Source organism: Passer montanus, unplaced genomic scaffold (assembly GCF_014805655.1).
Source record: "Passer montanus isolate IOZ18808 unplaced genomic scaffold, ASM1480565v1 scaffold8, whole genome shotgun sequence".
Classification (NCBI taxonomy): domain Eukaryota; kingdom Metazoa; phylum Chordata; class Aves; order Passeriformes; family Passeridae; genus Passer; species Passer montanus.
Genome location: NW_024373256.1, coordinates 5,437,342 through 5,459,803, shown reverse-complemented (window position 1 = coordinate 5,459,803; position 22,462 = coordinate 5,437,342). Strand labels below are relative to the sequence as shown.

Sequence of the window (22,462 nt, the reverse complement as noted above, 5' to 3'; positions counted from 1 at the left end):
GTTCCACATTAGGAATGTCAAATTAAGGATATGACTCAAATTCTCAGCAAACTCCAGATTTAAATAAATCATGAATCTGCTCTCTTTATGCTTGCTATACATCAAGTATAAAAGTCTAGCAGGCACAGGACAATGATCAACAAAATAAAAAGATCAATGACAAGCAATTAAAATGCTTCAGCATCTTGGTTAAAAACAAAGTAATTTGTAAATCATTAAGAATTATGAGACAAATGCATGTAGTATTAGGAAGTTTTGGTTAATAAAGAACAGCTCTAACTAATGTATAAGACTGTATCATATTGGTTCTGAGAAAAAGCAGCATGAATACAAACCTTCTCTTTATCATACATGTGCAGGAGAAGCCACGTCTGTCTTGTCTTCTGAAACTTCCATTCTTCTGGGGTTTTAGACCAGCTGTAGAAAATTAGGGGGAAAAATTGCTTAAGTTAATACTGTGCTATCAAAACATTCTTTATTTAGAAAATATTCCCTGCAAGGCTTCCAAGTGACTTTGTATGCACAACATGGAGTGTCATGGCACTGTGGGACACAGATACTGGCACACATTTTGTACCGGGCCACCCGGCTTCTCTGCAAAAAGTTACAGGAGATGTTATAGCCAAGAAGGTTAGAAATTTTCTTCAGAAAGCACTGATTCCTTGAAGTTAAATATCAAATCCGACCCCCCAACTTTGGCCAGTCCTTTATGACAGATCATTTGACCAGGACAAGTGAGCACCCCAAATCCTTACCCCTGCTGCAGGGCTAACTGAGAATTTGGGGAGGTGCAGGGGACAAGAATCAAGCTTGGGTTTCAGAAAGTTTCTATTTCACAATTAACTGAAATTTATGTGAAATTAAGCAACCTCTGAAGGACTGGAAGGAGAGATTTGTGCTACAATGGTCACCTCAGCAATGGCTGCAGCTCATCACAGATGGCTGTTCTAAACAGACAAAATTCATCCTTCAGGAGTAAACGCTTTAAGGCTTGGGCTTGTCTAAATTCATGACTTAAATATTTATATTTATAGGCTAGAAAAATGGGGTTTTTATGTCTCTCTCTCATGAAGAATACTCAATACTGTTAAAAGTGAGAGGCTGAACAAATGATTAACATCTGCAAATGTTTGTTGGCTGTTTGGCAAACACATTTTCAATATACAAAATTTTAGCTGGGTTAAAATAGCACATTCATGTGCATATTGAACATGTTTTTAAAGCTGGTATATTCTGGTTTAGATAAAGGCATTTCTTTCTATTAAAAATGACCAAACCAGTAAATCTATCTATAAAATGAAGACTACTTTTTAAAAGTATGTCCTTGAAAATCAGTATTGTAACACATACAAAATCTGACAGTACACTAAATTATCACTTGAAAAAAAAGGAAAAAAAAAAAGAAAAGGACAAAACCCAAAAAACTTTCACATTTGTTTGATTTTTCTCTAAAGAAAAGTAGGTCTCCAGAGGGTAGCATGCAAGATGCCATTAATGTTCCAGCTTGTTTTACACAGCAATAGAGAGCACAGAAATCAGTTGAAAAGCCAGCTGGGTATGAGAATTAGTATTGTTTAAACACTGTCAAGTCTAATAAAGCAAAGAGTCCTCATCTTTGGTGAATGCTGCACCAGCAAATACATTGTTCAGTCAATGCAATGAAAGAGAAAAAAAATGCGACCACAAATTTGTATAGAAAGGTTTCATGGAAGCTTCTGAAGAAAACCTACAGAAAGAAATTATTGTCTTGATGTTCAAATTCAGAATAAAGAAAAAGAATCACAGCTCATTATGGTTATCATCAGCTAAATATATTAAAATAGCTTATAACCAAAATATAAGGTAAAATCAGACAATTAACAGTAAATCAGGAAGGACAGAGAAAACCAATAACCCAATGTATCATCCTTATGTGTGCGAGCTAAATTCTACAGATGAGGTGATTTATAGGTTTCTTTTGGAATAATAATACAGTAGCCAAATAAGTAGGCATAATTTGCAAAACAGATATTGCACAAAAGCAGGAGGCCAAAAAGCTGACTGATACAAGTTATAGAAATAAATTAAAAATTGTTATTATGGTGAAACCATCCCTTCTCCCATCACCCCCAGCCTAGAACCCAAAGTACTTGTAAAAGAAAATCACACGACCCTTGCTGTCAGTTGTCTTTGCAGCAAGGTGCCCAGCTGGACAACAAATGACACCACCTGAAGTGTGAGGAGCCAACAGAGAATGAAATAAACATGGCTTTTCTTGTGGGGCCAACAGCAACCTGCTCATCTGTACCCACTGATTCTGTTTGCCAGGCAAACACAGCAGCTCCCAACAGAGAAACTGGGACTTCTGCAGGAAGTCCTTCAAAACAAACAAAATAAAGCAATGACAGTGCCTGTTTAGCCTGTTCTTTTATGAGGCTCATCCTCAAGAAGAAGAAGGTAAGTTTAGAATTCTTTTCTACATAAATAAAGCCTGGAAACAGTTCACATTAGAGTCTTTGCAAGGTGACAAGAACAAGCTGAGTGACAGATCTGTGACTGCATCCCAGGAAAGCAGTTCCTCTGCTAATGAAAACCTTTAACACATGCTTGTATTTCTCTTATTTCAACATTTGTGATGATACCCATTGGTTGGACACACCACAGAGTACTCTGAATCTTCTACTCTGCTAATTTTATATTTCTATCACAGTATCACCTGAGTACTGTTGGCATTGAAACTTTAAAAATACAGCCTGATTTCACTTAATCTCCTATAAAACTATAGGATGTTAAAATATCTTTATTACCTAGTTTATAAACAACTGAGACCAACAAATGAGTGCACTATAAGGTTAATTGCTCTTATTAACCCATTACCAAAACCATATGCTCTCTTCTACATGCTAAGGCGAGTTGCTGTACTCCTGCATCCAAGAGTCCATATGGACTTTCCCTCCTGTGAATTCTCTTGCAGAAACAAACAAAAGTCTTAGTTTGTCTTCCTGAAAGTTTCTGCTCTATATACACCACAATAATTCATATAAACAACAAATACTTTAACATAATCAACTGCAGAAAGTACATTTGTGTCCATTACAGCACCAGAGCCTCTCAAGCCATTTCTTTTGTCTTGTGATCTGTCCTATTAGAATTAAACACTACATTATTACAACAAGAAAAAATAGTATTTTCCTTAATAGCTATAGGTGTACTCCTATTTTCAGAAAACACTCCAAAGTTTTTAACTGGAGTTTTAACTCCAGTTGAATCAACAATGGTTGAATCAACAATGCCTGTTTCTTCCCCTTCAGGGAAATGTTCCTTCTCTTGACCTGAATTCCTACCACACTGTGGGCAAAACACTCCTGATAATGGGTGCAAAATCTTTAATGCAGATAACATGACAGCTGCTCCCCCAACAGTTATTAAAATAAAACTTCTCCACTGATTCCTATGATTATGACAGGTTTTTCCTGCTCCTGTGACAGCTTTAAAATCTATGGAAAAGCATGACTCCATGACGAAGTGAGAGGAGTATCTCCTGTTATCAGCATGACATCATTAGTACATTTTTAGAAATGCTCAACTCCTAAACTAGAACACTTCAACCCTTACAACACAAGAGATATTTCAGTTTGCTGTTTACATGCAGATAAACTTCCCTGACATACTACAGCAGGAGAAAAGGCTTTTCCTTCAAGTGATCAAATATACAGAGCAAGACCAACCACATTTCAGTTAAATCCCCTTTTTTTATAGACAATTGCAACCCTTTCACAGTTTGAATTCATTTGGTCGCTTCTGGAATGATCTCTGTGAGGATCTAGTACAAACTATGAAATTGGTTGAAAAATATACATGTGTAAAACATGTATTTTTCCAGTGTGCCTCGGGCTAATTTTCAATATATTGTACAAACACTAATTGCCTTCTTTACACAGCTAATGTTTGAATCTTTCTCATAAGCTCCAGCTCATTGAAAAAACACATTGGTTGACTTTAGTTAAAGAGAACTTAAATGTTTGTGCAAATGATCTCCCTAAATGGCTTTGAAATTGAATAGACAGAGGAAATGAATCAAATAAATCAAGCAGCTTAGGAAATTTTACATTTGGGCTTTAGTTTTTTAGCAGGAGAGTCTCATGTAGGAAAAACTGCCCAAGATTCTCACTGGTCTATCTCATAAATGACTTTTAGTGTGTCTACAATCATCTCCCATAAATCCACCCCCAAAACATGGGAATTCAGGCAGTGGAAGGAGGCAAACAGAAGGCGACTGGAGCGTGCAGGGCAGAGCCCTCGCTGGGGTGTCCCAGGAGAAGGAGATGGGGAAGGGAAAGCAGGCAAATTGGTTCCAGAAACACAGTATGAGAAAAACATTATTGTTACAAATTGGATTCAGGAAGTCAACACAATGCATCTGCTGAGACTACTGGCCAGGACAAAACTCTACAGAGCTGTCACAACCGGCAAATAATCACTGAGTGCAGAAAAGCTCAGGGCTGAGAACCAACCATTTTACTGATTCAACTTGAAAAATTATTGGGTGGGAGACAAGCCTCAAGAAAGCAGAAAGTCAGACAGGGATGTGACTGCTGACACCTTCCAGAGCACACAAGAGCACTGCTGTGTGCCAGATGCAAAGACACCTCACCTCCACCCACTGCTCAGATGAGTGCCCCTGGCAGTGCAGCCCACCCTGCATACACCTTTCAGCCTCAGTTTCTACCCAGACTGCCACCAAATTTGGATTTCTCCAGCATACAGCCCAGTTTTAGCATCAGGAATTAACTTGAAAGTTTTTTCCAGCCCTGAGGAGCAGCTCAGAGCACAGGCTCCTGCAGCTCTCCTGTGATTTATCCCATGTCTGACATCCCCAAGCTTCCCTCAAAGGAGGGACAGAGCCATGAGCCTGGCCCACTGCACCAAAGTCAGGGCTCCACTGAAAAGATCTATGGAAAACATTAAAAGCATCTACAACACTACACAGAGACGGTCACATTCTTCCTCTGGGTACTTTTTTGTTTTGATACATGGTTATTTACCACTCTGCAACCCGTCCTTAAGGATCACCTGTGTCCTTCCACCCCAGGGAAGGCTGAACAGGAGTTATGGTACATGATTAAGGCTTGCAGGAATCAAGCTAGACCCTTTATTCCCCAAACTCTCTGCAAACAGCATCATTCCAGAGCTCACCACCCTACCCATAAAATGTGGATAACAGGTGTTTCCTCAATAAAGAACAACCATACTCCAAAAAATTCCCTCACAGATATTTAAAGCCTTGCTGAAACGCTTGGCACTCAAGGGATGTGCTGGAATATTTCACAGTGCAATGCACACAACAGCAGCCTCTTTAAAACCCCATGCACTGGGGTTTAAGGCAACTCACTGCCCTTATAAGGCCCAAATTTGGAAACTCTGAGTGCTGTTATCAGGGCAGTCCCGAGGTGAGCCCAATGCACATATGGCCAACAGGTGAGCAGGGAATGCTGCACCTCAAAGAGGCTCCCTGGAACCCCTGGAAGCAGCAGGGAGGGAGCAAAAATTTGGCATCAGCTCACTCTTGTGGGAGAAGAGCCATTTTACGGATGGAGGTTTTATATGGATATATAAAAAATATATGGATGTGGATGGAAGTTTAACATATGCCCTTATAGAGCATATAGTGAAGTAGGAATAATAATTTTTGCTCCAGTTACAACACACACAATTATTCAAAGGGAAATGTAAAAGTGTTTATTTTTATAGGGGGTATTCAGAGTTTCTTCTATTTCTCTCAGGGGTATTTAAAATGGATTTACTTTTACAAACATGTTTTTTGAATGTCTGGTGCTCCACACAAAACTGCATGCCCAGAAAGCTGCCTCGTGGTGAACTCCATTGCTCAATCCAATGTAAGAAGAAATGTCAATTCAAGTGTGTGTGATGCTGACTGTCCTCATTCGGAAAGAACAGCCAAAATTAAAATTCTAGATAGATTTTCTGAGGCTGGACAGGAACAGCTGTAGTTAAAATCCTGGAAGCACAGGCCTGTGGTAAGACCCAATATTAGGAGTAAGAGACAACTATAGGCTTTAACTGTGTTTTTCTCATGTTATGGATGAATCTGTTTATGTCCCAACTCCAATCCCTGGAGGACGTTAATATATTTATGCTGATATTCTCAAATCCAGTTTGGAATCTAACTAAATTATGACTCAGATAAAGGTTTTTCTTATTTTCCTGGAAGAAAGAAAAGACACTAATGGGGCTCGTTTGCCAAAAGAAAACTTTCTAAAATTGTCAACAGATTTTAGAATCAATGCCACATTTTTGGTTAAAAATCCTGGCACCATTTTTCAATCTGTGGTTTAGAAACATTTTTTAATATATTCTTCCATCTGGTTTAGACACAGTATAATGACTATAGACTTGTGAAAAGGCATGGAGAGGAAGCTTTTTTTAAACTCAGGAATCACACATGCAGGAAAAAATAAATGTGCTTTCAAGTGTCCCATTTTTGTCCTGATGTCCAGTATTAGGACAGATTGCATGTGATTGTATCTGAGCAGCAAACAGGTCACAGGATTTTCTCAGAAAGTATTTATAAAGTGAAAAGAAAGGGCCTTTGTGCCATAAAGCCAAGTTTGATTAGATTTACACAAAATATTTATCACAGCTTATCTTTTATTGCATGTACTTTTATCACTTGCCATTATTTGTAAGGTTTTATATTATGTTTGCATCCTGCAGCTTCAGCCAAGCTAGAAATGCTCTTCCTCCCCCACCACGGGCTCTGTTCAAACGCAACATGAGACGTTCCCTTGAAGAGCTTCAAGTATAAACAGATGAGACAGAAGATTGGTGGGAAGAAAAGTTGACCCAGAAAATTGTAACAATGCCTCAAACCCATGCAGCAGGTCGTGAGGAGAGCTCCTGGCTCTTACATCTGGTACAATACTCGTGGGGTGCCTCCCTGTGATTCAGCTTCTCACAGCACCGACCCACCTGCAAATGCCAGCAGCATTCAACCTTTGCAATTTCTTTCAAAATTATTTTCCTGATACAGTTATTTAGTTGCTGGTATCCACATTAGCCCACCTGCAGCAAAATTGCATTTGATTAGAAAAAAAATTAAATATATAGAAGTAAATGTGCTGAGGACTTGCTGTTGTTTTCAGTAATAACAAAAAAGGTCAGGCTTGAAAGCCCACAGCTACTATTACTGTATTTCTAAGCTAAATGTGCTTTTTATTTTACATACATTCTTAAAAAGAACACAAAGCACGAGCTGAATTATCGCAGAAGAAGAATAAAAAATAGAATTTGAGCCCTTCACAGCCAATCTGTTCTGCTCCTGCAAGGAATATACAACCAAGTGCTATCCCAAAGCCCCATCTCCTCTCCAGATGTCCATCTTTTCTTGCACTTAATTCTGGTCACACTGATTCCTGCACCAGAAATAAGGGAAAGGGAAAATGAAAACAACTGTTATGGCTCCCTCCCATGAAGAACATCCTGGGGGGTACGAGGAGATAAAGAGGGCCCCACACTCTGTATGAAAATCATGTAAGGAGCCAGCTGCACGTAAAATCCTTTCCAAAAGTTGGCACAAGTCCATTTATATAAATGCTTTCTGAAGATCAGATGAGCGATATGCTACCAGACCCAGAAAAAACAAATATGGTCAATTCTCTTACACCAAAAAATGTCCAACTGTGGTACAGAACACTCCTGCAGGGGCACAGATTCAAGCTAAGGAGCTAATTTAATTGCTTTTTAAATTTTAAACCGGCTACAACAACAACAACAAATACACCATCACCAAAAAAACCCCAAAAAATCCACAACAACAAAACCCACAAAAACACCCAAACTTTTGTGTTTTATTAATAAAACCCAAGAAATGTATGAAAATGTCATGGTTTTCCATATAGGGATGCTAAAAATAATGCTGGAAGAGAAACAAACTTGATGTGAAACTTTATCTGTGAAAGTTTTTAAGGAGGGATGTAGAAATGGCCCCTGGAGGAGGATTTGGATACTGAAAATGTTGGCTGAGTGGTTTGCTCTGAACCAGCCAGGACACCTAAGAACCAATTTAGTGCTCGTTACACTGAGCTGAAGGTTTGTGTTCCTCTGCTCTGCACGGGCTGTTTCAGGAAGCCCTGGGGCTGCAAAGTGGTGCTGCCATCCTGGGAAGGTGCCTAATCCAGCTGGGCCACCGAGCAGCAGCACTGCTGAAAATGGGTTGCCCTGCTGTACCCAGATGTCTTCAATTTGTCAGGTTGGGTGTTTCTTGTGGTTTTTTCTCTTTGCAGAAGCCTAAGGGATTTCCACAGCCAAGGGATTTCTGCAGTTCCAAAGTCCAGAGCAGCATTTCGCTGTACGAAGGAAAAGCAATGCTGTGGTTCTGCTGAGGAGGTGCCAAATGCTGATCTGCACCACATCCCAGAACCAGGCACATCTTTCCTTTCTGCCTCAGCATCCAGCAGTCCCAGTTACAGGGAGCCCAGCTGGCCTCTCCTTCCCACAAGATTCAAATCCTCTTCCTGCACCTTTTCCCAGTGGGGTCTCCCCAGGTCTTTGAGGAACAGGAGCTGCTTAGAGGGTGGACCATGGTCTCAGAGAACCCGAGGGGTGAAACCCAGCCCAGCAGTCTGGGTGGGTGCCAGCAGCATCTGTGAACAGACACCACCAGGGTCCTCTCCTTGCCTGACAGCCCTGCCAAAGAACTGGCCTCAAGTCAATCCCATCCCTGGTGGTATCCAGGGACTCCCTCCAGGAAAGGGGAAATCCCCCCTCCAATGGAAGCTGAACCTTGAGCCTGAGCTGCAGGACTGGCCCTGTAACTCTTCTACAGAGCTCGTAGATGGCAATGTCCTGTAGGTATAGAACTGTCAAATACTGGATTGTCAAATTCCTACTGAGCCCCTTTACTGAAGTGAGTTCTCTTAGGACAGTATTGAAGAACTGCTGCTTATTAATTTGGATACCAGCCCTTAATGCACTGTTGCAGCAATTACATTTGCAGGTTTTTTGGTTTTTCTCTAAATGAAATCCAAGTATTTTTATTGCTGGCTAGTTAGGCAAAGTTCATTTTTGCTGCAGGAAAATGTAGCCCTTTTCAAATAACCCATCCCACAGGAAGCTCTTACAGTGCATCTGTAGCACCACATTTGGAGTTAGTCTGGACCAACCAGAATCTATATAGAAACCTTAAGAAAAAACAAAACAAAAGGACGTCAGCCATCCCTGTCATTTTTTACATCCCAGCCTGGCCATCCCACAGCTGCATTCATCAGGAAGTATGGCAGAGGTGGATGGAGTGCTGCAGACCATGGCATCTGAATCTCCCAGGTTGCAACCTTACAGAATTATTTACTCTTCTTTTTGCAGAAGAGTTCTACAAAGGGCCAATATGAATATCAAGATCAACCTAGAAAGTTCAGCAGTTCACAGCCCACTCACTTTTTTTTTGATTTAGCTGAGATATTCAGCTATCTCTCACTGCATAATAAAATCTCCTGTCACACCAAGGTGTTTAGGGCAGTGTAAGATTCCCCCCTTCTAATACCCTGTGACGTGTTGCACTACTAAGATTTCAAGTCATGTATGCTTAAAGAAATTGATCTGCCAATTACTGCTTCCTGCAGATGGCTCTCATTCCAATTCAATTTCATTCATATAAAAGTAATTACTGATACCTTTTTAGGCATCATCGTATTAATAAATATGTGAAGGAGGAGACAAGTTTTATTAAGGATCTAGTTTTATTATTTCAAAAATACTTCTTGTTATTCTAACTCTGGGTAGGAAGCCTTGACAGCTCCCTGGAGCTAATTGATTAATAATCATTGCCAACTGCATTTTAAATTTTAATTCTGGCTTGGGCTGACTAGTCTAAGTGATTCCCTAGGGCTACGAAACTCCTCACCACTACTACCAGTATTTGGGCACTGGATGAATAGTTTGAATGTGTTTGAGGAAGCGAGTAGCGGTGTTAATTCTTCCAGATCTGAATTTTATGACACAGAGAAAACATAAAAACTCCCTTTTGTGCTTCTGCCGTGTCAAGAACCTAGTCTGAAGGAGGAAGATGGGTGAGCACAAAATGCCTTTTCTCAAAGCCAGAAGGAGGGTTAGGGATGGGATGCCTGGGCTTGGAGCCAGGAGTGAGGCAGGGAGTTTGGAGAGCCAGGGGAGAGCAGACTTCAGAAGCTGGGAGAAAAAGCTGTGCCCCACACTCCTTCAATGCAACCTCCCTGCAAATGAAAGATTCCCAAAATAAAGTAAATAACCCTGCCATCTGCTTTTAGTTAGAAAATATCAAGAGGTAGTTTGTTGTAATACTTAGATGTGAAATGGATTATTTTAATTATTCTGGTTTTATTTGACCTGAACCATATTCTCCCCAAAGACAAATGGCAAAGATCAAAGTGCTTGTGTGAGGTTTTGAGCACTTCAGTGAGGAGTGATGATGTCTCCTTACTGTCAGGATACAGGCCTGAAGCAGACCAGTCTGTTATTAAAGACTCCTGAATCTCCCTTATATATCTCACAAGGTTTCTGAAAGTAATACCAGATGAAATAATATATTAAAGCTGCTTAATTATTCAATTAGATGCAATCTCTTTTGTATAATACTACGGAAAGATGAAAGCTGCAATAAATATCTAATGGCTACATTTAATAAACTGTTAAGAAAATTCATTTATACTAAATTTTATTTTACTGGAAATGAGTTATTAAAAAAATTAGACATTAATTTTTCTTAACCAGGTTTGGAAATCAAGATGCTATTTTACAGGAAAGAGAATCAGACAAAGAGACCTTAACTATTTTTATCTGAGTATTTGTGGATTTAATACATGTAATCTAGTTTTCCCCATCTGAGGAAGCACTTTACAGTCCAGCAGTTAAGTACTGCTAATACAACTTATAAATTGTGACAACATATATGTGAAAAAATTCAGAAGATTTAACCATCCTATTGATAAAATTATCATTAAATTAAAGCAAACTGAATTTTGGGGGGGGAAAAAAAATTCACCAAGAATGCCCTGGAAGCCTCCTCAGGCATGTAAGTAATTTTAAGGGCCACCACACATACCTGGCAAACTTGGGAATTTTTGTTCCTAGTTTTATCAGCAGCTGTGAAGTGAAATAAAACTGCTCTGGTCACCTGCAGCAATACCAGGAAGGACACCCCAACCATGGAAGAGAGAAACCTCTCCCAAGATAGCCATGGAAAGGTTTGGAATATTCTTCCATTAACCCTGCACAGCCACCAGAGACCAGTGGCCTTCAGGACTGCCTGAGATGCCACTACAGAACAAAATCCATGCAAACTTCACTTTCAAAAGAAGGAATTGAGCAAAATCCTGCAGGTCTCTTGGGACAGACATTGGTACAGGGCCAAAGAAAAAAGAGCCTGTGCTCAGATGAGAAGAAAGTTAAGTCTACTTTCCTTCATCTCACTTCTCTGAAAGGAGACCTTTGGACAGTCCAGGGACTTTGGTGAGTCATGAATTCATCACTGTTTAATTTATCACCTGAAAAATGGGGTATCATAACACTTTCTCAAAAGCTATCATAATAAGAGTAAATAAATCAGTGTCAAAATACTTCTCATTTATTTATCAAAACACAGTTGTGATATGCTATCAGGAAAGGTATGATGGAAAAGCAAATTATCATTATTATGGTGGGGAGAAGTATGTTTAAAAAATAATATAAAAATCTCTTTAAAGATGGGGCTGAGCAGTCAGGTATTTTTCAGTTGATGCAGTAAATTATAGATGTCAGATGAAAGGATTTGTGAATTCATGTTAATGATGTTATTAAATACACTATTTCCATATGAGAATGTTTGAACAAAATGCCCAAGTAAATATTTTGACAGCTTTGTTTCACACTGAAAAAATGGCAGAAGTGCAGAGACAGAAGGTTCCAAAGTAAATCACTCTGCAGCTTTTACTGAAATATGCTTTGAGAGGTGTACTTGTGACCTTCCATAAAATTAATTCAAAGATTTAGAGATACAAATAATTTGATTTAGAGCCATAAAGCAGGATTAGAGTTCCCTATTCAGTTTTTCTTTTGTTAAATTTAGTGACCATTTATGGTTATGGAAATTAGAAAAGAAATCTCTTTCCTCTGCATAAACTAAATAGGACAATCAGCAGATTCTGAAAGATGGAAGAGCTACTGACTCCAACTGAGGAAAATTTACCATGGGCCTGAGCTTCCCTTTCCTTCTCCACTCAAGCCATACATTAGTGCTCATCAAAGGGTAAGAAAGCTATTCCAAACCCATTCCCTATGGGAAGTACTTTTTCCAGGATAATATTAATAGCTTAGCCACAAAAGGTTTGGTTCAGGGAAGGTTGTGTTAGTCCAGCTGCTCTTCCAAAGCTCAGCTGAATGAGTTGCATCATAAGCATTTACTAATTTGGCTGGAAAATCATGCAATCATTGATGTTTCTAAAACTTACTTCTGAATGAGTTGAAAATACCACAGAAATACTTGCAACATCTCATAACTTCCAGGTATAACTAAGCATAAAATCTTGGAACCTGACATCACAGAACTTCCCAAACACCTATTTTGTCTCTAGAAACCAGAGCTGCTTATCCAACAAGCTGGATATGGCAAAATACATCCAAAAATATTTGTAAGTACCTAGAATCTTCATAATTCAATGCATGACTGTGGAGGGGACTTGCTAGAGATTATTAGAATGAAATTATTTTACCCAGGAATTCTGTCCATCTGGAGCATTTCCAGGATAGTATTACAGATACCCAGAACATATTGCTAAGGTTTGTTTTCTTCCCAGAAATTCTTGGTAAAAATAGCTAAAATTGGCTCTGAGCCACTTAAAAGGGGTTTGTTGTTCTTGCTCTTTCGTTTGGTTGCTGTTTTTAGACTGTTTAGTAAATGATATTATTTGTCAGCATTACCTTGAACTGACAAGTTTATCTTCAGCAGCAGCTCAAGAAGCCTCAGTGCCCGCTCTGGCTTAGAAGTGTTGTCACTTACAAATCATCAAGATGCAGTGCCCCATATCTGCAGAGAGCCACAACTTCTTAATGCAGGCTCATCTGAGTGTTAACCTGGTTATTCAGTTTCCAGACCCAAGTATTCCTGCACAAGCACTGTCTTCTGTCCAGTGCCAGTGCAGGCATCTCTTCACCATCTGCATTGCAAAACTGGATTTGAATGGAAGACCTTTCTTTTGGTGAGAACTCTTCACACAAAGTCTGGCTCACTCACTCTGGAGAGCTGTATTATTTATAAGTGGAAAAAGACCAGAGAGATAGATAAGGAACAGTAATCTGCATGATCTCACTAAATTAAGAGTAAAATATTCATGTGCTTCTTGCAAAGCAGTGAAATTGTTGTATTAGAACCATAAAAAGCAGCTAACCCAGCAAGAAGTTAATAACAGTTTAAAAGCAATTTCTGCACAATCTGACATCCTGTGGATGTCATGTGGGGGTTAGAAAAACACTGGCATGTCTCCAACACATATCTACATATCACTTGCCATCAAGACACAGAAAAGTGAATCCAGAAGTCAATGACTCTATCACAGGGAATGAAAATCATCGACTCAGGCTGCCACCAGACATCTTGATTAAACAGGCAGAAGCTGAATAGTGCTGTTACTGAGAGTGTAATGTGACAACCACAGAATCTTAAATGCACAGTTTGAATAATCAGAGGATAATGAGAACACTGATACCTGGAAATGGGTATCATAAAGCCAACTCTAAAACAGGAGTGTATCTGACTTGCTGAAGTGAGGCTGAAACAGGATGAGAAACCCTGAAAAATGTATAACAGCTATAGTGGTATAGTCTAAATGGCAACACTGTCATTTACACAAAACTCAGTAATAGTCTGAGGGGAGAAAAAAGAATCTTTTATTGTTCAGAAAATTCAATGTGAAATCTCTATGGCTCAAAGATGAATCCAATGCTGTTGCACACAAAGCAAAGCCAGAGTGAGAGTGAGCAGGGAGAATCACAGACCCCCAATCCCTTCTGGGTGGTGCTGGGAGGCAGCTCCAGTAAAACCACATTTGTTTCCAGGTGTCACATTCCAGAAGGATCACAGGCACAGGAGTTCAAAGAAGAGCAACAGAGCACATCAGGGACTGGAAGGAGCAGTAGGACAGGAAGGATCATGGATGTGCTGCTTCACTGGACGGGCAGTGAGACTGAGAAACCCACCCAGCCACCAGCAGGATGTAAACACCAGGATAGGAGAAATTATTTATGCACTGTGGGGCAACACTATGATTTAAAAAACCTTGCTTAATAACAGGTCCAACACAGCAGGACAATTTTTCTGCTTCATATACCCTACCAGCAAGCTTTGTCTTCTGCAGAAGATAATGTGCTTGAGCATGATAACAGGATAGCTCTAAGCAGCACAAAATCTGTGGAGTGAATACACCCCCTCCACCTACCCCCACCAGAATAACTGCTGGCATACCAGCACCCTAAAAATAGGAAAGGTGTGGGCATTGCAACAGAGAGCTTTGCAGAGCTTGTGAGTAATGTCAGGGCTGCTAGGGAACTGCAAACAAACTGAGGTGCCTTCGTCAGATGAAGTTACACAAGGGAGTGTAGGATAATGACAAGGTAACTCACTCTCAGCAAGCTGAGACTCCTTTGCCACCAACAGAGACAGGGGCTGCCTTTAAAATGAGGAAGATCTCATTTTCTTAACATCAAATGGAAAACTTGCAGCTTTACAGACATGCTGCCTTAGGTCGAAGAGAGGAATCCCACTTAGAGGCAGGTCAGGCCCTGGTAAAAATTAGAAGTCAAGCAATAATAGAAACTTGGAGAAGTGCTAAAACAAATCCACTGATCTCTAGAGTATTAGGAAAAGTGCAAGTCTTTGAAATCAGATAGCAGCAAGTGCCTGCCCAAGTTCATATAAAACAGAACAACCACAAATGCAAATTTATCCTGTATCTGACTCTGGATTCATGAGGCTTCTTGCAGAACTAATGAATATGACAAAATTACTAAAAGCATGTAGGAATAGATTAATTACATCCATAGTTAATGCTTGCCCCAGAACCTTTAAAAAATAACCCTGGAATTATTAAAGTAAAACTATTCCCCTTCACTATGCCCTTAATCTTTGAGGAATTGCTGCTCCTTCAAGACACCTTAAAGCCCCAATTGTTGAAGGGAATTCAGGAACACTACTGTGTGTAATTACACCACTTTCTCTTAAGTTCACACATTATTTTTGTTACTAGCTAATTGAGATTCATTACTTGAGCAGTTCTCCAATATTTTATGAAATTCAAGATAACTTATGAGGTTAGATATATGCTGCACCTTGCAATCAGGATGGAAACTCAATCTCAGTTTTGGAGAGCAGGGGAAGGAGAAATGCCACTAAATGCTAAAGTTAGTTGCTATCCAACCCAAGGAGTCAGTCTCTGGAAGGAAAAAAAGACCTGTGTATATTTAGATTTCTAGTTTATCAGTCATTCTTTGTATCTAAAAGCTTAAACTGTTGATGGTGACACATCAACACCAGTGCCAACTTTGAAATTAATACGGATATAGGCCAGCAGCAATGAGAATGACTTAAATTCAGAATCAAGTATCAAAAGCCATCACTGACCCTGGCTAAAAAGTAACCTGTGAGAAGTAAAATAACTTCAAAACATTAAGAATCAACACAGGAAACTAAACGTGACACAAGCCCACTTGAGGTGCTTTAAAATTAGAAACTGGTTTTCAACATCAATGAGCATGGTTGTGTTTGTGCAGAAGCTCCTCCAATGGAGTCACCTGCCCCAGGAGGGGTTGGATGAATGGGTTTGTGATTTCCTCAAGGGCCACCATCATCTGAGCTGTTCGGCTACAAATCTCAGATGTTGCTGTCCGCTTCACAGCCCAGCACCAGCCTGTCCTGGTTCCTTCAAAAATCAGAAACTTCTGAGTGAACACTAATCCACCTCTTGACTCCCTTCTCCAGACAGCCTCTACTCCAGAAGGAGTAAAAACTTGATATGCTTTCTACACGTTATTTCTATTTCTACATCTATATAAGATATGACATACATTTAAAAAAATCAAACTATTAAAAAAATGCTTCCAGCAATAGCCCTCGAATTTCTGTATTCTTTGAAAGGAAGAATAACATTTCAGCTTCAGAATCTCCCAGGCTTGGCACTGTTTGTAATAAAGCTTGACTGAGGACCAGGATCTGTTTCCATTGTGCAAACCCAGCAGATAAACAACTGCCCTGGGTTGTCCAGGGCTGTCAGCAGTGCTGCCACCACACTCAGCAAAAACCACCTTGGGATCTGCAGAGTCAGACAATTTCCTCACGCCATGGGAAATTCTGCCTGTCTCTCACTTTTCTGTTTCTGTAACATGCCCTTGGTTTGTATTATTCTAGAAGCATCTTTTTACTTTAAAGAAATCTCTGACATTCTTTGAATCTTGCCTGAATTTAAATTAGGCAATGAGGAAAATAAGATCTATACAAAGAAAAGTGACATATAGTAACAGTATGACATAAATAATTTCAAAAATAATTGTACTTCAGCCCCTTATTTTTCAAATTTTAGTACGTGATAATTAGTACTGCAAGGCTTAGGTAATTCACAGCACACATCCAGATAATATTATCTATTATTTCTACTTCAGATTATATGAATCTTGTCATTTCACATTCCCTTAGTGAGATCTTTTCCTATCTTCCTCTATTCCTTTGATGGGTGATGGAGAAATCCATATGCGTAGATCCATATGGCAATGAACCTTCCAAGCCAAACACAAGAACAGCAGCTTCTAGGAGAGGGTGGCTTGCCAAGACAAACAAGTTCTGCCAACATTTTAACACCACAGAAGGTCAGTTAGGTTATAATTAAACCTAATTACCATTCTCTAGAATTGCAACATCTTTTCACTTGAAGTCATCTAATGCTCAGAACAGGATGGATTTTTATTCTAGATTTTCCAAGAATCACGTTAATGAGACAATGTAGTATTCCCTTTAAATCTGAATCATCACTTACCATCATAAAGGAACAAGGCACGTCATCACTAAAAGGAAGAGATTTGAATACTTTATTTAGCCACTAATACTTCATCACTCCTGCTTTTCCCTATTCCTCTAAAGTAATTCCCTATTCCTCTGAAGTAATTGGGTTTTTTTTCTTCTGTTCAGTACCACTCTGGGGTTTTTCCATTATTTCACCTTCCCCCCCCCCACCCCTAGAGTTTTATAACCTTTCTGCTTCAGCTCCCTACTTTCAGTCCTCTCTCTGTCTTCAGATCTTCCTGTCTGCTCCCTGAGCAAGCTGGGAATCTGACAGCAGTAACTTTTCTCTGCCAACTGCTGCCTCTGAAGAGAACTGTGCTGGGAACCACCTGAACCCATCTCACCAAGGAAAAGATGAGATAAAAATTGGTGAAGCATAGACTTTTTTTCTCTCCCTCTCTCCTTTTCCCACAGGCCAAGAGAAAGTGAGAGGGGGGGAAAAACAGGAGTAATTTGGCTGCTTTTCCTCCATCAGGAGCATAAACCTGGTCATGCTCAGGTTTCATTCAAATGAGCAAGGAGCTGATGTGGGCTATCAAAGTCACCCTGCTCACAGGGGAGACCCTTCAGCCCCTCAGGTGCAGTAGCTGGGGCTGCAGTTTGAGCTGGCATCAGCTGCTGCTGCATGTGGCCATGCCATCTGCATGGTGAAAAAAGCTTCTCCCAGCTAGGATGGCCTTCCAATAAAATGACAATTTGATCCCTCTGGAGACTGGAAAGCATCAAGGAGCGTTTGTTTTTAGAATCATGGAAAACTGGAGCTCAGCTTGTGGCACAATGTGCCAGCAGTGGGGACCCCAGCAGAGAGGGCACAGGTTGGCAGTGCTGCCAAGGGGAGCCAGGGCCTCGGTGCAGCCCTTGGAATCTGGCTGCACTGCTGCAGGGCTGCACTGCTGCAGGGCTGCATTGCTGCAGGGCTGCTCTACAAGCAGCAGGAAGAGCAGGATGCAGTGAGCAGCCCTGCCCTGCACACTGTGCCTGACTCCTGCCATCAGTGCTCTCTTCATTAACTCCCCTGGACTGACAGCACGAGGCACAGCTTTGTACAGCTGTGCTCCCCTGCTGCACACAGTCCCTCAATAAATAAAAATGACAGCTCCAGTTATCATTTGGTACATTGAGTCCCACCTGTCCTGCAGGGGATGCACATGCCATCAGGCAGGTCAGATGCCACTTCACTTACCCACACTTCTGTCAGGGAGGGCTTTTATTGTGGGTGGGGCAAAACACAAATCCACAGCACTCTTTTGTTTACCTCCAGTTATATTAATTTCTTGCATCTATAAGATTTACTTATCCTCCCACAGATTATTCATGCCTGCAGCCCTGCAAAAGCATGTAGACTGAAATCCTTCACCCACTCAATGTGCTGGAGAGCTTGCAATGGGTTTCCAGAACCTGGATTTCGTCTCCCTTCCCCAGCTAGTCTATTACTTCTTGAATTCATTTAAATCCAGTTATTTCAGTCTTACTGGGTTGAAAAAAAGTCTGAGGTGTAAGAGGACTAAGCTGTTTTTCTATAGCTAATAATGGTTCAAGGTGGTCCAGGCGCATTTGGGGCTAGAATGGTGACTATGGCTATGTTTACCTGGCAGTTCAGCATCTTACCCCTGTTAAGTCTGCAAAATTCAAATTGTCTGTTGCTGAAATAATCCCTCACAACCTATTGCTGCACATACAACCCACAGACTCTGTATGACAAGACCAAGTGACAGAGCTGGTTTTCTATTTCAGGGTAATTTGGTACAGGTTAAGTGAAACTCTAGAATAAAATTTGTTCAAATATTAGCTCAAATATAATTTCATATTCTCTCACATAACAAGGCAAAAATCCATACAGATAACAGTGGGATAACAAGCAAAACCCTACAGCTTGTTCCTTTACTTTCCAAACCTGAAATGCATTATCTGGAGATCCACCATTTATCAGAGCACACATAGCAGAGAGCAGGCTGAGCGGATGGTTCAAAGCTAACTGTCAATCCATTTGCAGTTCAAAACAGTGGTGAGCTGCTCCAGCTGTTTTCCAGATCAAAAATATGATTGTCATTTTGCTATCACTGCATGCTGAGGGTTATGTAACAAAAATGCACATGTCCCTCTGCCTGGAATGCAATTAATTTCCTCCCTCCCCACTGCGAGTGGTAAGTAACAATTCAGACAGTCTGGATGCTTCAGTTTTGAGCACAGGCAGGGATGCAACCCTGGATTAATTCCACGTGGTAACCCACTATTTGTAACATGCCAGTCTTCTGGAGGTCTTACAGCCAGGGTATATTTTAGAGTTTGGAAAAAAATAAACATTATCTTCCTGTTTGTACATGACCCCTTTACTGTCTGTGGGGTACCCTGAGCCCTTTGCTGCAGTCCTTTAGTTTAACCATAGACTTTGCTTTGTGCTGGAATTTTAAGTCTTCTAATAAGTGTGCTAACTGGGTGAAGGGATTGCTTCCAATCTGAAATCAGCCACTATACTTGCTGTACACTTTGGTATGCAAAAATCAGTCATTGTACATTATTAACTTTAAAATAGTGGCAAAATCCCATCTTAATCTACAAATATCCCAACATTTTACAGGTGGTTGAATTTAGACCCTGTAATGCTTAACCACTCCATGGAATTCACTTATATAAAGAGAACAACTGGAAGTCCTTTGCCTAGAGCAGCACACTCAAGAAACAAAACTCATTTTCTCAATCTTTTTTGCAATGTGCCTTTCATCTCTGTAAGTGCAGCTAAGCCCATGATATTTATATAACAACCATAAGATCTTCAGGACAGGAGCTGCCTTTCCATAAAATGTTTGCACCATACTTAACTTCTCTCTGCTGTTGCTGTAACAGAAACACAATGGGGTGATCAACTGTCCTCCAGGGTGTCAACTGAGATGAAACATTAACTCAGTACTTAACTGCAGCAATTTCCTTTAATGTGTTATTGCTTGGTACAGCTTGCTCTGGGTTACTGGTTTACAGCTTGCTTCTGTAGGCAGCACCTGCAGAGGTTTTACTGCCCTTACCTGGTTAAATAGGCCAGAGCCCGCTCTGATCCCGATGGCTTTTTGGGCTCCACCTTTTTAATGGGGATTCCAGCTTCCCTCATCAGCTGTTTCTCCTTCTTCTTGCGCTCTTTTTTTAATTTTCTTTCCAGTTTCCTCTTTTCCTCTGGAGTAAGTTCTTCCTCTTCCTCTGCAATAAGCTCTTCCTCTTCTTTTTTAGCCTGAAATAATTAACATTTAAATGAAATGTTTATCTTTCTATAGGAAAGTGAACAAAATATGCATAAATGTAATCGAAGGGCACAGGTAATATTTAAAACCAGAAGGTTCAGGTTTCATATTTTTACTGTTCACTGTACTTCCCTCACCTCTCTGCTGTGCCCAACTCCCAGGACTGCAAATGCTGCACTCAGGGACATCTATCCAACTGCCCTCCGTAGTTATTGATACTGCTCTGGGAACTACAGGAACCTTCCACCCATGTATTAAACATTTCTAACACTTCTTGTGCTGTTTGTTCTCCCACACTCAATCCTGTGGAGGGATGTGAACAGCAGAGGCTGTTTCACAGTGGATGGAGGGTTTGGATGATTTTTCAGCACACACACATTTCAGTGGGAGCAGTAAGGTTTCCTGATCCTCAGTTTGTGTTTGCTGTGTAACCACACACTTCCCTGGACTGAGAAAACCTCTGTCTGCCATGTAGAGGCTTCATCTTGATTATGCCAAGGGCAAAGATGTGACCACTTCCTCCTTTATCCAAGACCACTTGGAGATCCCTTAGCAATCTTGAGGAAACATATGCACAATCTTCAATAAACATACACAGATACACATCTCAGAAAGGTTGAAATTTCTTTAGGTTTGCAGACAGAACAGTTAATTATTCACATCTAAACCCATATTACTATAAATATATGCATCAGAATATCCCAAATGAAAATAAATATTTCACATACAGATGAAGAGCTTTAAATAGTTTATCTGACTATAAACACTGTGTTTATCCTGGAAAATCCAGTGTGAGATTATGTTGTGCAGAAATAAAATGCTGTTCCTTAGCAAGATGAGATTCATTCCAGGCATTCCCAGATGTCTGAGGGAGGTACTCGCCAGGTATGGTCCTCTGCTAGAGCCTGGCACACCCATGGAGGCCAACTGGGTGAGAAAGAAATGCTCTTCCTTCTCTCCCTGCTCCCCCTCACCTGTTCAAGTAATCTTTAACTGGAACCTGAATACATGAGAAGATCTACTGCTTTAGGGTTGGTTAAAACCATTGGTTAAATGGTTAAATTGGTTAAATTGGTTAAAACCATTTTATAAGTTCACAAACCCTTGGTGTTACATTAATTTGTGTCAGTCAAGGGCTTTCAAACACAAATCCAGACAGAGAGCTAAATAATGTTATTCTTGCTGACATTCAACCAAAGAATGTTAAACAAGGCAATACCTGAACACAATCTTATTTGCCAAAGACACCTGTTGGGGTTTAAACATTTGTTCAGTGTCAATTCACCTATCATCTAAGCTGACTCTGACTCATCTTTTCAACTTGGTGTTTTCACAGACCAAAGAAAGGTTAAGAAAGCAGAAATCAGAACTAATGGAAGTAGGACACTAAAGTGGAGTTGCTCTTTCATGTTTAAAATACTTTTAAAGTACTTTTATGGAAAAACCAGCATTCATTTCAAACACAAGCAAAAAAGCAACATATGTTGCATTAGTATAGAAGACATTTTATAGTTCATGCTGAAAACAAAATAATATTTAGGGTGAAGGTAGAATTGAATTGTTACACAGAAAACAACATTTTCATTTGAAAAGCCACCCTGGTACTTACTAAAATAACAATCCAGCCACACAAAGCCCTAGAAAACACTGAGGGTGGTCATTTATAAAGTGTTTGTAAAAGATTACTACAGCAGCTGTCCAACAGACGACACACTACAGTTAATCTTCTTTTAAAAATAATGTAATGAATTTGTTTACTTTTCTGTGAGCCACGAAGCTTTCAAATAAAGTGACTGTGGCACATCATTAGAGCCAGTCTGATAAAAAAGCCTCTGCTTCTTCATACTTACAGTAAATGCATATCTTGGTTACTTCCCTTCCCCCGCCACCACTACATTCCTTGCATTATCAAAAAGCTTTTTATCCTTCTCCCTGGCTGCTCCATTAAAAACAAAACAAGTTGCTCCCTCTCTGTAGGTCCCAGTGTAAATACCAAGCCCTAACAACGTTTGTTTCCAGCATGGATGGGCTGTGGGTCTCTGACACAGGAGCATTGTTCTCCTGCAGGGCTGTCCTGGCAGGAAAGGGTCGGGATTTACAGCTGGAGGCACCTTCTGCTGCCCCACAGCATCATCCAGGGAAAACTGGATACATCCCCTCCGCCTGGGGCTCCCAGCAC

General features: G+C 40.3%; 1 protein-coding gene across 1 annotated transcript in view; it reads right to left on the bottom strand.

Annotated features, from left to right (window-relative positions):
* Window positions 1–22,462, bottom strand: part of CUNH7orf50 (chromosome unknown C7orf50 homolog) — a 32,609-nt gene that overhangs the window by 6,133 nt on the left and 4,014 nt on the right. The window contains exons 2-3 of the mRNA XM_039731933.1: window positions 20,074–20,273; window positions 336–417 (exon numbers count right to left, since the gene is read on the bottom strand). Of these exons, the coding sequence (XP_039587867.1) occupies window positions 336–417; window positions 20,074–20,273 (282 nt within the window). The remainder of the gene's footprint in view (window positions 1–335; window positions 418–20,073; window positions 20,274–22,462) is intronic.